The sequence below is a fragment of the Mastomys coucha genome, unplaced genomic scaffold, assembly GCF_008632895.1.
Source record: "Mastomys coucha isolate ucsf_1 unplaced genomic scaffold, UCSF_Mcou_1 pScaffold16, whole genome shotgun sequence".
NCBI classification, from domain to species: domain Eukaryota; kingdom Metazoa; phylum Chordata; class Mammalia; order Rodentia; family Muridae; genus Mastomys; species Mastomys coucha.
In genome coordinates, this window is record NW_022196898.1 from 36,910,424 (window position 1) to 36,925,924 (window position 15,501).

At 53.9% G+C, this 15,501-nt stretch overlaps 1 protein-coding gene across 2 annotated transcripts in view; it reads left to right on the top strand.

Annotated features, from left to right (window-relative positions):
• Nes (nestin) overlaps nucleotides 1-8,525 on the top strand; it is a 9,476-nt gene extending 951 nt beyond the window's left edge. The window contains exons 1-4 of one of the 2 annotated variants that reach the window (XM_031374322.1): nucleotides 748-902; nucleotides 983-1,107; nucleotides 2,830-2,903; nucleotides 3,108-8,525. In XM_031374322.1, the coding sequence (XP_031230182.1) occupies nucleotides 1,076-1,107; nucleotides 2,830-2,903; nucleotides 3,108-8,092 (5,091 nt within the window). In that variant the 5' untranslated portion in view covers nucleotides 748-902; nucleotides 983-1,075 and the 3' untranslated portion in view covers nucleotides 8,093-8,525. Of the gene's footprint in view, nucleotides 1-747; nucleotides 903-982; nucleotides 1,108-2,829; nucleotides 2,904-3,107 lie in introns of those variants that run through there. The other variant, XM_031374321.1, reaches the window with a different exon arrangement.
• The last annotated feature ends 6,976 nt before the right edge of the window (nucleotides 8,526-15,501 follow it).

Here is a 15,501-nt window from a genome sequence, read left to right on the forward strand (position 1 = left end):
CCAAGCCCTAGCAAGTACTTAGGATGGCAAGAGACCTTCAGGAAAGAGGTGGGGGCAAGGGCAACTGTATTCAGATAGTCCCTGCCCAGAGCAAGCACAAGTCCTAGACTTTCCTGTCAGGTAGGATGGATGGGTGGAATTCTGGGACCTCCTAGCACAGCCCCTTTGAAAGGCCCGCAGGCTACCCTTGGTAGCAGCTCCTCACTCTTTGAATGATAACTTCCCTCTAGGATGACTCCCTGTGCTCTTCCCTAGGCTATTGTCAATCAGAATGTGCCCAGCACATGCTAACCTCTGCAACAGAAGGTCCCTAGCAACCATAGTGAAGGAAGGCGGGGGTAGGGGGGGTGGGGGAGGGAGCGGTGAGCCACCGCTGACCACCAGCCCCTCTCTGTGTCAAGGCTTTTCAGCTCCCTGAAGCACATTCCAAGGGCCTGGGGCACCCTCCCCCTTATACTGCACAGATGTGACCAACAGCTGAGAAAACAGCCTCTTGCCTGGCCCAGACAGAAGTCCCCACATGGCCACCTGCCCACTCTTCTTGGGGGAGAAAGATTCCAGAACACGTGGGAAGTGGAGGAACCCAGCCTGCTATGAGGAGCTGGGGGCAGTGGTGGCCCAACTGCTTTCCTTCCAAGCACCCCCCCCCCAAGCCAACTCTTGATAAATTACTTTTTTCTTCTGTTTCCACTTTACCTCCTCTTCCGCTGTGTAACCCCATCTCCTCTCCTTTACCCCATCTCCTCCCGTGGGAGCTAGATTCTCAATAGCATGTGTTACCAATAGCATGTGTTACCGTTTAATCAGCATCCTCAAGAGAAGCCTGGTCTAGGAGAAGCCTGGAGTGTTCCCTGTGGCTGTCTGGGGGATCCAGCGCAGTGCTCCAGACAGGGAGGACATAGGTAGAGGAAGTGAGCAGTAAGGAGTGTCGGGGTCCCAAAGCAGAGACCCCTTCCACTAACTCTTCCCGCTTGCTTTGCAGCTGGCTGTGGAAGCCCTGGAGCAGGAGAAGCAGGGTCTACAGAGTCAGATCGCTCAGATCCTGGAAGGCGGGCAGCAACTGGCACACCTCAAGATGTCCCTTAGTCTGGAGGTGGCTACATACAGGTACACAAGGCTGACTCTCCTCGGCTGAAGGGCCCAGGAACTTAGCTCTGTGCTTGCTGTGACTCTCCGCTGTCGCTCTGTAGAACTATTCTATCTTTGTGTACTTGTGGATCTGCCGCATGTGTACAGGTGTCTTGAGAGCCCAGAGGAAAGCACTGGGTCCCCTGCAGCTGGAGTTAGAGGTTGTGAGCAGCTCCACACTGGTGCTGTTCTCTGCAAGAGCAGCAAGCACTCTTAACCACTGAACCATCTGTCCAGCCCTCAGGTTCACTTAAACATTTGATTACATTTATTTATGTAATGTACTTGTCTGTGATGGAGGCTTATGAGTCCCAGAGATCAAACAGGTTGTCTGGCTTGGCAGCTTGGTAGGCTTATACTTGAGCCTGCCTGCTCCCAGGTTCAGGACTAGAAGAGATGGTAACGCTTAAAGAGACAGCTCAGGCTTCAGGCACTAGACCAGAGGGTACAGGCACCTGCACTTGAGTTCTTTGAAAGGCAGGCAATCTCTAGTGTCTATGCCAAATTGCTGGGGACGCCTGGGCAGTCTCAGAAGAACCTTGCAGGCTTGCCTGATCATGCTAACCAGCCCCCTGGCCTGGGCCTGAGCTGTGTGTCTGGGGTAAGAGCTGGACTCCTAGCCTTCTGCTTCCTTTCAAGCCCTAGTGTCACTGGCCCTGCCCAGCTCCTTGCCCCTTTCTGGCCTGCCTCAGGAAGGCTGAGTGGAACAGCTCTGGTGGTATGTGTATAGCCTCTGTCTGTGTCTCGTGGGAAGAGGTCCCAGCTGGAGTCCCACTGTTGAGGGCTGAGGATATCCCTCCAGAGTATGGGGCCAGGACGAAATGCTCCCCTTCTCCAGAATCCACTGGCAAAGAGGCAAGACCAGAGACAGGTCGAGGAGAGGAGCTGGAGGGTAGGGCCCAGGGAAGGAAAGCCAGCGAGTGTCTAAGAAGGACTGAATGCACAAGGCGGGATGCTGCATGAGAACAGAGGAAAGGCCACTTTGAGAACCAGATGTGCTCAGAGGCCATGGATGGAAACAAGAGACTAGTTGCGAATCCCTTGTGAACTGATTTCCCTCATCTCCTCCAATCAGCCCTGTGGGCCACCGAGGCAGGGACGTGAACCTAAAGACCTCTGCCCTGAAGGGTTTGTGATCCTGAGATGAGGGCCTTAGCCCAGTTAGTCCTCTGAGGGGAAGGGTCCCAGGCAGCTCTGAGGAATGTAACCACTGGTGTTTGAGGTCTGAAAAGGATTTGGAGAAGGGGAGCTGAATTCATTTGCTTTTGTCTGTCACCAGCTCTGGGGGCAGAGGAGAGAGCCATCCCATGGGAACAAGCCTGAGAATTCCTACTTCCCCTGAGGAGCCCCCCCTTCTTAGGCCCTCCAGATGGTAGTGTGGACAAAAGGCAATAATTAGCATGAGAATCAGCCTCCCTTCCAGAGGATGAGGTCATCGGCCTTGGCCTTGGGTGGGGAGGCGGAGACTGATCTGAGGAGTCTGATCTAAGTGTTAGCAATTCACTTGGCCCTGCATCCGACTGTGGGAATCTGCATGTGGGGTCTCCCTGTGTCTCAGATATGGGGTTGACTAAGTATATATCTGCGGGTATGTGTCTGTGTGGCTTTCATAAGACAATGGTCACAATGAAGAGTGATTCTGCAGTGGCAGGACATGCAACCTCAGCTGGGGCTGACACCATTTCCCCCCCTCCCCACCAGGACACTGCTGGAGGCTGAGAACTGTCGGTTGCAGACACCTGGAAGAAGTTCCCAGGCTTCTCTCGGCTTTCCCGGTAAGAGGCGGAGCCAACTGCTCCTGGAAGCTCTCCTTGGAAGATCTTCCCTAAGCAGCATCAGTCTAAGTCTTCACTCCCTGGTGCCAATGGTACTGATGGTCCCAGTCTAACCAGTGGAGGTCAGACAAAATGGCTGATGTGAGGGCTGCTCTGAGGTGAGGTCAGGACGTACTTACAGTGTTTCTTACTCTGCTTTTCCAGATCCCAAGCTGAAGCTGCATTTCCTTGGGAAACCGGAGGAGCAGCACCTGGGATCTGTGCTCCCTGTCCTCAGCCCAACATCCTTCCCTTCCCCCTTGCCTAATGCCCTTGAGACACCAGTGACAGCCTTTCTGAAGACAAAGGAGTTCGTTCAGGCCAGAACCCCAACCTTGGCCAGCACTCCCATCCCACCTATGTCTGAGGTTCTCTGCCCTACAAATGCAGAGGTCTCCCTGCTCCAGACACAGGGTGGGAGGCAACAGGCTCCAGCGCCTCTTTGGGCTGAGGCCACAGTGCCTAGTTCTACCGGTGTCCCCCCAGAACTAGAGGAGCCTGGGGGTGAGCAGCCTGGCCACTTCCCTGATGATCTGACCCCCTTAGCCCCGCCCCTCAACCCTCACCACCCAGTTTCAGAGGCTAAAGATGGAGAATCCAGTGAGTCTAGAGTTTCTAGCATATTCCAGGAAGAAGAAGGGCAAATCTGGGAAGTAGAGAAAGAAACAGCCACAGAAGTAAAAGTAGAGAACAGCTTAGCACAGGGAACACAAGAGAGTGGTGTGGACACAGAAGAAATCCAGGATTCCCAGGGACTTTTGCAAAAGGAAACCCTGGAGGCTCTAGTAGAGGAGCCATTGATGTCTCTGAAAATCCAGAGCCATGAGACACCAGGAAAGGAGAATTACAATTCATCTACAGAAGAGAACCTGGGAACACTAAAAAGCCCAGAAAAGGAGAAACAAACACCGCTGAAGTCTTTAGAAGAAAAGAATGTAGAGGCAGAGAAAACTCTAGAAAATGGGGTTCCTGAACTCTCTAAGCATTTAAGAAAAGAAGACCCAAGAATGGAGGATCAAGAATTAATGTCTCCTGAAGGTGCACTAGAGACAGCTTCATTTCTAGGAAAGGAGAATCAAGAGGTAGTGAGGACTTCAGAACAGGGGCGCTTAGAATCATTGACAGCTTCTGAAAAAGAGAGCCTACACCCGCTGGGATGTCCAGACGCTGAGGGCCAGATGCTTGAGAGGCTGAGAGAGAATGAGGATCAGAGATCCCCAAGGTCTCTAGAAGGAGAGGACCAGCAGCAAGCACTTAGACCTCTGCAGAAAGAGAATCAGGAGCCACTAAGGTATGAAGAAGCACAGGACCAGATGCTTGAGAGGCTGAGAGAGAAAGAGGATCAGGGATTCCCAAGGTCTCCAGAAGAAGAGAACCAGCAAGCACTTAGACCTCTGCAGAAAGAGAATCAGGAGCCACTAAGGTGTGAAGAAGCACAGGACCAGATGCTTGAGAGGCTGAGAGAGAAAGAGGATCAGGGATTCCCAAGGTCTCCAGAAGAAGAGAACCAGCAAGCACTTAGACCTCTGCAGAAAGAGATTCAGGAGCCACTAAGGTGTGAAGAAGCACAGGGCCAGATGCTTGAGAGGCTGAGAGAGAATGAGGATCAGGGATCCCCAAGGTCTCCAGAAGGAGAGGACCAGCAAGCACTTAGATCTCTGCAGAAAGAGAATCAGGAGCCACTAAGGTGTGAAGAAGCAGAGGACCAGATGCTTGAGAGACTAATAGAAAAGGAGAACCAGGAGACCCTGGAGTCTCCGGAAGAAGAGGACCAGGAGGCATTTAGAGCTCTGCAGAAAGAGAATCAAGAGCCACTAAGGTGTGAAGAAGCACAGGACCAGATGCTTGAGAGGCTGGTAGAGAAAGAGGATCAGGAGTTCCCAAGGTCTCCAGAAGGAGAGGACCAGGAGGCACTTAGACTTCTGGAGAAAAAGAGTCAGGAGCCACTAAGGTTTGAAGAGGACCAGATGCTTGAGAGACTGATAGAAAAGGAGAGTCAGGAGTCCTTGGAATCTCCAGAAGAAGAGGACCAGAGGATTGGGAAGCCTCTAGAAAGAGAGAATGAAGAATCTCTGAGGTCTCTTGATGAAAACCTAGAGACCATTGTACCACTAGAAAGCAGGAACCAGAGGTCACCGAGATCTCTAGAAGTAGAGGAAGAGGAGAAGAGGATTGTGAAACCTCTAGAAAAAGTGAGCCAGGACTCTCTTGAATCTCTAGAAAAAGAGAATGCCCAGCCAGTGAGGTATCTGGAAGAAGATGACCGCATGATTAAGAGCCTGCTAGACGATGAGACTCATGAGACCCTGGGATCTCTTGAAGACAGAAATAGGGAGAGCATTATACCACCAGAAAGTAAAACTCAGGGTTCATTGAAGCCTCCAGAAGAGGAGGAACAGAGGATTGTGAACCATCTAGAAAAAGAAAGCCAAGAGTTCCTGGGGTCTCCAGAAGAAGAAGAAGAGCAGGTACTGGAGAGATCTTTAGAGGGAGAGAACCATGAGCCACTGAGATCTGTAGACAAAGAGCAGCAGATGGTTGAGAGCCAGCTAGAGAAAGAGAGTCAGGACTCAGGGAAGTCTCTTGAAGATGAGAGCCAGGAGACCTTTGGATCTTTGGAAAAAGAGAATCCAGAGTCCCTGAGATCTCTAGCAGGACAGGACCAAGAGGAACAGAAACCTGAACAAGAGACCCAACAGCCACTGAGGGCTATAGAGGATGAGCAGATGACAGAGAGCCCAAAGGAAAAGGTGGATCCAGACTTACTGAGGCCTCTTGGAAATGACCAGGAAATAGTTGGATCTCTTGACAAAGAGAATAGAGAGTCACTAGTGTCACTGAAAGAAGAAGGTATGGAGACAGTGAAGTCTTCAGAAACAGAGAACATGGAACCACTGGAGATGGCAGAAGAGGACCTGGAAAGAAGGAAGTCTGTAGACACTCAAGAGCCATTGTGGTCTACCGAAGTGACTAGTGAGACAATAGGGCCTCTAGAAAAGGAGATCCACAAACAACTGGGGTTTGTGGATGAGAACCAAGAGATGCTGACACCCCTTGAAAGGGAGAGTCAAGAACTGAGATCTTTGGGCAAGTGGAACATAGAGACTGTGGAATCACCAGGAGGGGTGGAGGACAGCAGTCAGCAGTGCCTGGAAGTGGAAGAGGGCCTGGAGAGGGAACAGGATCAAGAGTCACTGAGGTCTCTGGGAGAGGTGGAGCAGGAGCTGTCTGGAAATCAACAGAGGTGGGAGGATGTGGTAGAGGATGGAGAAGTGGGTCAGGAAACACCTCTGGGGACCGCAGGAGTGGAAACTGAGGATAAAGCAGAGTTGCATCTAAGGGGGCAAGGTGGGGAGGAAGAAGCTGCAGAGGAGGGAGAGCTGCTGCAGGATGTCGTGGGGGAGGCCTGGAGTCTGGGGAGCTCAGAGCCCAAGGAGCAGAGGGTCCCTGCTGAGGCTTTCGACAACCTGGAGGGACAACCAGAGCAGATGGGGGTCCTAGAGGTCCCAGTTGCTCAGGGAATGCCAGAGGTGACAGAGCAAGATGATGATAGAGCCCATGCAGGTGAACAAGACTCCGTAGAGGTGACCCTTGGGTTAGAGGCTGCCAGAGCTGGACTGGAACTTGAGCAGGAAGTGACAGGGCTAGAAGACCCATGGCATTTCACCAGGGAGGAGGCCATTCACCCATCCCTGGGGGAGGAAAGTGTGAAGGCAAAGATAGCTCAGGGCTTGGAAGGGCCTGGAAAGGAACCAAAAGAGGCAGGTGCTCTGGATTCAGGGATCCTCAAATTACCCAAGACTAGCAGTGAGGCTCTGGAAGGCAAGGGCTGCGAAGAGTCTGTGGAGGGCTGGGGAGAAGAGGAGGCCTCACTGGAAACCTCAGACCATGAGGGCAGTGATGCCCCTCAGCCCAGGCCCCTGGAGACAGAGGAAGATGGGGGTGTACAGGCAGCACTGACAGCCCCTGGCCCCAAGCTCATGGAACCCTGTTCACCCATCCCAATCCTGACAGATGCTCATGAGCCACAGCCCCAGGCTAAGGGGATCCAGGAGACTGGGTGGCAGGCAGAAGCTGAGTCTGAAGCACTGGGAAGGGTAGAAGATGAGCCAGAGTTTGGTCTTGGGGAGATCCCCGAGGGCCTCCAGGATTGGGAGGAGGGCAGAGAAGACAGTGAGGCTGATGAGCTAGGGGAAACTCTCCCTGACTCTACTCCCCTGGGCCTCTACCTGAGGTCTCCTGCGTCCCCAAAGTGGAACCTGGCTGGAGAACAGAGGCTTTCCCCTCAAGGGGAGGCCAGGAAGGAAGGCTGGGGTCCTGCCGTCCTGGCTGCCCAGGGTCTCAGTGATCCACCAGAGGAGGAGGAGCAAGGCCATGACTCTGACCTATCATCTGAGGAATTTGAGGACCTGGGGACTGAGGCCTCTCTTCTTCCAGGGGTTCCCAAGGAGGTGGCAGATCATCTAGGCCAAGTGCCCCCAGAACTGCAGCCTGCATGCTGGGATCAGGGTGGGGAGTCTGATGGGTTTGCTGATGAGGAAGAGAGTGGGGAGGAGGGAGAGGAAGAAGATGCCGATGAGGATGGAGCAGAGTCAGGGGCTCAATGGTGGGGGTCGGGGCCCTCTGGTGGAGGTGTCAAGGTCCAGGATGTCACCCAAAGAGGAGACCTGGAACATGAATCCGTGGGTGTCAGTGGTCTCTGGGATGATGGCTTGAGAGGCGTTGCAGCTAATGTTCCGGTAACTGCCCTAGAGACGGTGTCTCAGGACAGTGCTGAGCCTTCTGGGTCAGAGAGGTCTGAGTCTGCTTCCTTGGGTGGGGAGGAAGGTCAAGCGACTGACCATGTAGATACTCCCCTCGAGGTGACTAGCCTGGTCCCAGGGGCAGGAGACACCTTTGATATCAGTGGCCAGGGCCCCGACTTGGAGTCAGAGCAAGTGAATGGGAGGGTGGAGAATGGACTAGCACAGCCTGAGGGGCAGGTGGTTCTGGATGGAGACGAGGATCAAGGCCTCCCTTTACAGGAACAGGAGGTGGGTGCCCTAAAGGTCCCTTTGATAGGGTCTCCTGTGCATCTAGGCCCAAGCCAGCCCCTGAAGTTCACTCTTAGTGGAGTAGGCGGAGATCCTTGGTCCTCAGGGGAAGACTAGAAACTGCCCTTCTGGCATTGAGGACTTAACAGTGGGGATGTTCCTCCCTGTTCTGGGCTGGCACTCTTAGCTTTGATAACTTGACCTGTTTGATCTTTCCTGGAGAGGTGTGGCTGGCTGAGTGATCCAGGTGAGATCCTGCTTGGATCACCCTGAAGGCTCAGGTCAGCTGAGCCTATAGTTCTATGCCCCCTTTCTTCTGTGGCTCACCCTGCTGGAAGAGGCCTGGGCCCAGAGCTTTCCCCACGAGGCTGCTCTGGCCAGAGCTTGCTAGCCCTGCCTTGTCTTCAGTAGTGCCACCTGCACAAGGTCTGGTGCAGGCCCAGAGGAGCTGAGGGCAGAAATGATGACTGACCCCTCAATCTCATCTCAGCTTGCTGAGATCTTTTTCCTCTCTTCCTCCCTTGAATAAAGTTGTATCCCTACCTACAAAGTCTGTCTGCTTTCTTCAGGGGACTCTTCTGGTTGAGAAGCAATGGAGGGGAGGGGCTGGGATAAGAAGCTCGAACTAGGCCTGAGGGGGTGGGGAGGGGAGCTGCCTCTCAGGGAGGCCAGGTTGTCATCTCTCCCACAGCACTGATTATAGGGCCCTCTCACTGAATGTCTTCCTACCTAGCCCCTCTGTGACTCCAGCATAATTAGCCCCCTGGTTCCCAAACCCAAACAGTTGTCTAGCCTGTGATGAGTGACTGGGTTGGAGTGGGGGGTGGGAAGCCGGAGGCTTCACCCGCTTTAGTGCTTTAGTCTGGCTGTGCAGCCTCAGGTCAACTGTTTCTCTGAACCTCAAACGCAGCCACACACAGGAAGCAGGAGTGTCCTATGCTTTGGGTGGCTGCCTGGGGCAGGGAGAACAGGGGAGGGGCCAGAGGAAGCCTCTGCTTTTAGCATCTGAGGACTCCCGTGGCACTGAAGCAGGAGAGAGGGAAGAAAAGATAACAGGGCCAGGAGAATGTAAGAGAGCTGCCAGGTGCGGCGCGCTATGCAATACCAGGAGTGACTCAGAACCAGGTCCGGACAGCAGGCTTCTCTCCTAACATCTGTGCAGAGTAGGGAGGTTCCAGACGTTCCTGGATTTAGGTACCCACAGGCCTCAAAGTTGGGGTACCCAAAGAAAAAGTACCTCTTAGGTGAATGGTGCTAAGAGGAAGACCAATGCCCAGGTGTTCATCTAGATACTCTGAAGGGGAAGGGACTGGTTGCCCCACCACAAGGCCATCACAAGCGCCAAGCAGACCCCTTTCCTTAGGACTAAGAGTTCCCGAGGAGGGTGGACAAGGGCTGTCCTCGCCAGTTGGCACTGTGGGCTCCTCTGTGTACACCCTTCCTTCATATTGATGTTCTGGTTCCGGGGTCCATTTCATCCACACCCTTGCCCTGGGGGTCCGGGATCCTGATTATCCTACTCCACCCCCCTGGCAGCCCTAGCCTCCGCTCTCTCTTTCCTGTACACGGATAATAAGGGACTCCTGTCTCATTTGCCAGCTGACAGGCAGAGACCAGTGTGTTCGCATCAGGCAGGCAAAGCCTGCCCCTCTAATAGGACAAGACATCCTCTGCTTTTTTCTCTCCAGGCCTTTCAGTACCATTGCTTGGGTGGACACCAAGGACAGAGCTAAGCCAACTAGCCCTGCCTTGTACCGGGTCCCTTTCCTGTCTCCTCACAGGCCTGTGGTCCTCTAGGGTTATCCTAGCTGGCCACTGATGCTAGTAACCCTATGACACAGGGGTCAGGATGTAAGTTAGACAGAAGTGAGGACTTCCCTAAGAGGATATACAACAGGAGGTATGACATGCATGGAAATGGTCCTGGTTGCAAGCAGCAAGAGAAGCAAGAGCTGGACAGTGGCAGGGGCACCTCTGGTTGTGACTCTCAGTGTGGTTGTTATTCTACTAACTGTCCAAACAGTGCAGGCTCTGAGAACGCTGACAACTTTTTTTTTTTTTGGTGTTTCGAGATAGGGTTTCTCTGTATAGTCCCGGCTGTCCTGGAACTCACTCTGTAGACCAGGCTGGCCTCGAACTCAGAAATCCGCCTGCCTCTGCCTCCCAAGTGCTGGGATTAAAGGTGTGCGCCACCACCACCTGGCAAACGCTGACAGCTTGCAACACAGCTTTGTATAGGAACTCCTGAGCAAAGGCCAGCAACTTAAAATGGTCTCTGGAGACAGATGCAGGCTGGGTAGAAGCACAGAGCAGGCCAGGCTACTCTGAGTGGCCAGTGTTGGAGTGAGGGGTGTTTTTAGGGTGTGTGTGTCGGGGAAAACCTAGAACAGATGAGATCTAATGCAGTGGAAGACAAAGCAGGCAGGGTGGTGAGAAGGGAGGAAGAAGCAGAGAAGGCCTTGGGGAGATTGCAGGAAGCCCTGACAGAGGGGCAAAATGTTCACCAAAAAGCCAGGAAGCATGGATTCTCCTTAAGAGAAATGAGCTTCTGAAAGGTTCATGCACAGTTCTGTTTCCTGAGAAGGGCTGAGCTCCCAGTGGGAGCCTGCCAGTGGTGCAGGCACAGGCCAAGGTACAGGAGGGGCCAGTAAGATGGGAGAGCCATGTGAACTCTTGGGAGTTGTGTAGGAGACCTGACACAGGACAGGGGTGTCCCAGGGCTGCATGCAAGCAACTGGACGTTCCATGCCCCTTTCCAAGACAGAGCCAAGCAGAGAACTGTGACAGCAGAGAGGATGCATGTGACTCAGGAGGGAGCAGGGACAAGAGCTGGACTCTCAGGAGAGCAGTAGAGAGTGAGGAGAGACTCACAGAGACCCCGGGGATCCCCAGAAGGCTGTCTAAGTGGCCCAAGGCAGGATAAACAGGCCAAGGCCTCTCAGAAGGTTCCAGCATTATAGTGCTTCAGGGAAGCAAGGGCCAGTTGGTGCCTGGAAGTCCTTTGAGCACAGTGTGAATGAGTGACAACCATACATGCTTTCGACAGTAAAGGACCCCCAGAAGTGAGGTGGGGGCAAGAGAGGAAATGCTCCCCAACATACACACACAGTATAAGACAGTGGGAGGTTATTCTGGGGCCTCCTTTGGTAAATATAGCCTCTGAGCTAGCTGGAGACAGGCTGTGGGGGGGGGGGCAGCGGAGGTGGCTTCCTCAGTTTGTTTGGGGCACTTCCTTATAAGGCTGAGCAGGCTGAGGCGCCTCCAAGGGTGAGGTCAGGGGCAGAGGCTCCCTCCAGCCCAGCCTGGTGCTGTCCCTGTAGCTGCCAGAGTCCCAAAGGAAATCAAAGTCTAGACTTTGTACTACAGCCAAAGGCACAAGCATGGCCTCTTAAAGCACTCCCTCACCTTCTTGCTTGGGGCACCCATGCTGAGTGGGACTCTCTTGATTCCTCAGGGCCTGGGTTTTCTACCTGTAAGGTACTGGGTGAAGGGAAGACTCCAAATAGTTCTCAGATGAATGACATCACCCTCGACCCTCAGCCTCTGGGGGCGGGGGTGGGGGGACCAACCCAGGATTCATTCATTGTCTGAAAGAAAATCCCCCTCTCCATTCTTGTGCTGCCCACAGCCCACACCCCAGCCTCGCCCTGGGACGCCAGCTGCTGCCACTTGACCTGTGCTGTTGCAGCTGCTGTCAGCCATGCCAACCTCTCTGGTGGGGGACGAAGGAATGCAGTTTCATTTCGTCTGGAATGTGCTGTCTGTGCTACACATAGCCCTGTATAAGGGGAGCCCACCAAGCCCAGAAAACCAGAGAAGACTCTGGCATGGGGACAAGCCCCAAGTTCCTATTGTATGCCTTCCAGCCCCACCTGTTAGGGGAGGGCTAAATTCTAGGGTAGGTGAAACAGCAGGAAGGCTGGAAGTTAGCCATGAGGTGAGTCCTCCCCAGAGGAGGGAGAAGAGCCTGAAGTGCCCTGGTTCAGGTAGTGAAGAAAGGTTGCCAGCAGCTGTCCCTGAGTCCATGAGCCACCTTAGGACCACACTAGAGCATGAAGCTGCCATAGAATCATGGACACCACACTGCTTGGCTCAGGGGCAGAGGAGAGGAGGGGTGAAGCCTCCAGCAGTTTGCTCTGGCAGGCAGTAGGATCACTGTTTCTTCCTCTAGCTTTCTTCACCCTGAACCCCCTCATGCCACCTCCTAACTCAACATCTGCCAGCACATTAGGAATAGTAGACCTGCCTCTGGCTTCAGCCCTCTCCAGCCCCAGTGCTCAGGGGCTCCAATGTCAATGCCCTCCCCTTGTAATCTAACGACCATTCTGTATGGCCTATCTCTAAAAGCTGGGGCCCGGGTGTCTAAACCCCAGGTCGTAGCACCCTCTTCTTCCTTCTCAGAGTCCCCTTCAATCATGGACTCCCCCCCATCCACCCCCAGCTTCAACCTCCCTCCCCACCCTATGACTCAGCTGCAGCTCCATAAATAAACTGAGGCAGGTGCCAGGAGGCCTCTGTCGAGGAACCCCCCTCCCTGCAGCTGTGGGCTCAGCTGCTCACAATCTGTTGGCCTTAGGCCCCAAAGGGGTGCCTCTGCAGGAGACTTTGGCTAGACCTGGTTTCTCTGGGGCCCTATGTCCCCATGAATGAATGCCACCCAGCGCTTGTCTCTCCCTTCTCTTACCTCTCCCTGCTCCCCTCCAGCCATCCAGAATGGCTCTGTCTCTCCAGGATGGCTCTGAGTTTCAGACACCTTAGAGGGAACTTCAGATGACTCTAATGGGGGAAACTGAGGCACACAGTGACATATCTTGTCAATGATGTAGTGTCTCCAGATGCCTCTTGGGGTCGGCAGAACATGGGTCAGGGAGCTTTGGGCTGTCTTTCATCGACTATTAAATATGAGTAATATTTAATTCCAGTCTTAAGTGGTCAGAAGCCTTCTCTCTGTTAACAGTCCACTTAAACACTAAGGCATCTGGGTAGCTGGAGGCTCAGGGTCCACCCACTTAGCCTATCACCTGAGCCACTGGCTAAGTGGAAGAGCATCCCCACATCCTGTCTGCCTCTCTTTCCCAGCCTTTCCTCACGCTCTGTCCCTTTTCAGTTTTTCTGTCCAGGAGGAAGCTAGCCATTTTGCAGCAAGCCAAATAGAAGCCAGACATCAGGAAGGACCTCCATTTGGGGAAGGGAGAACCAGTTGCATCAAGCCCTGAGAGAGGGGGCACCTGGGTAGGCACTCTGGGCCAGGATCTGACTACAGAGCCTGAAAAAGATCTCTGACAAGGCAGTGCATTTTTAGAAGTCTTTGGGAACTGCTAAGTCACTGTGGACACTAGGACAATGGGACCCTTTCTCTCTCCACGCAGGAGTCAGGCCTACAGACAGGGCCTCCCGGCTGGGACAAAGGCCCCAAGTGAGGTCAGGGCAGTGCTGTGGGAGGCGAGGGTATGGTGAAGAACTGGGAGGTGGAATGTGTCAGAGCATCCAGAGGCAGCAGGAACCTGGCAGAAGGCCAAATCACAGACTTCAGCCTCCCCCCCCCCCCCCCCCCGCAATGCTCAAGCCCCTACCTATTGCCCTGGGTGGGTCTCTCTTTTCCAATACCTCCTAAATTCCGGGGGACAAGACATCCTGTTGGGAACCTCCCTCGACTCATGTGTATAGGAGGCTGAGAGCCGGGCCATACAGTCGGGGTTCCGGCAGTGTGGCAGCTGGCAGCAGTGGCTGGGGTGTGGCCCTACTCCAAGTCTCCAAAGAGGTATGCTGGTGTTCCATGTGTGACTCCTGAGGCTAGCTACCGTCCATTCAGGGCACTGCTGAGTTATTCCAGGACACCCCCTTCCTCCTCTTTACCCCCCCTTCCCCAGGAAGCCCAACAAGCCAGCAGGAGGCTTCCTGTTTGCTGCTCTGCCAGAGAGGCCCAGCAGGTGGTGGAGGATTCTGGTTCTAGTCTACCATCTACTTCTGGAACTCTCCTTACCCACAGAGCAGAGAAGATAGTGGACCTGTGCCAAGTGAGAAACTGGATGATGAAAACCTTGGAGAGAGGGCCTGGAAGCCCAGTGTGCCACAAATCTACCATGCTACATAGAAATCACCCACCCACTGTGCTCCAGTGAGTTCTGAACCCAAAGGACAGACACTGGCTCTTCTCTAGCCTTCTCCTTTTCAGGCCCCATTCATCCTGGGTCTTCATCCACTTACAGTTCCAGCTAAATGCCCTGACAAGCCCCAGATGGGCAACTACAGGCTGATACAGGATAAAGCGGGGTCTCCTCTTCCTCGTCCTCATCCTCTTCCCTGTAGATCCTTAAGACCCAGACTGTACTCTCTGGCTATTCTGGGTTTGCTGTATGGGCAGGCAGATGTGCCCAGGGGCTGGAGGAAGGAGGACGATGGTGAAGGAGGTGAGGTCTGAGAGAATCGGTGATTTCTTAGGGAAGAAGAGTCAGGAGAGTCTCAGGTCCTCAGCACTGGCTTCCCAAGCCTCTGTCTGGGACTCAGTGTTCTTCTGAGTCTGTATCCTTTGCCATTTGTTTTTGTCCTCATCGCCTGGCTTTTAGAAAAGGACTAAGAATGGGCTGGGCAGTGGTGGCGCACGCCTTTAATCCCAGCACTTGAGAGGCAGAGGCAGTTGGATTCCTGAGTTCGACGCCAGCCTGGTCTACAGAGTGAGTTCCGGGACAGCCAGGGCTATACAGAGAAACCCTGTCTCGAAAAACTAAAAGGGGTTGGGGGGAAAGGACTAAGAATGGCCAGGTGGGTTAATGGGTATAAGGCGTGCGTCTCCGTGGCTCTCAATGCTGAATGAACCAGGTGTGAGGATGTGCAGCCATGAATTGCCTTCCATCAGGATGGGACTCCAGCCAATGAAAGGAGCTCTGGCTGGTTCAGGCACTGGTCATCCACTTCCTAGCTTGCAGTGACCTCATCACGTCAGCCTCCGCTGACTCAGACGGGACCAGCCCAGTCTGGCCAGCCGGAAGTCCTGCATCCCTTCCCTGCCCCCACCCACTCCCGCCTCCGCACAATTCTGCCCCGCACTCCTACCAGTTCTGCCCCGCAAGTCAGAAAGGCCGCAACGCCCCCTGGTGGCCTCATGTCTCTCTCTGGTCCGGATCCACCTCTCCCTCTAGAGCCACATAATTGAATCCGCAGCGCCCTCTACTGGTCACAGCCTGTGAGCCCCTTGGCGTGGTGGAGGACTTGTATTTTAAGATGCCCTGCAGGCACTGCTTCTCTGTCGCTGCCCAACTTTCAACGCTGCAGGCACTCTCGGAAACTCAAAATTTAGGCCACTAGGGGTCCCCCTCTCTCCAGACCCGACTCTTCATTCGTCTGGTGACCTGACAGGGAGTGATGACTCCTCAACCGGAGGATGGGCAACCCTTTTGCGCCAGGCATTGCTCTATGCTCCAAGTTCTTGGTGACTTCTCTGACCTTTTGCAAGGTAATAATCGCAGCAGGACCTACCTTTGCAGGGGCTGCCCAACACTGTTTGAATGTCCACAGAAGCATCAAAC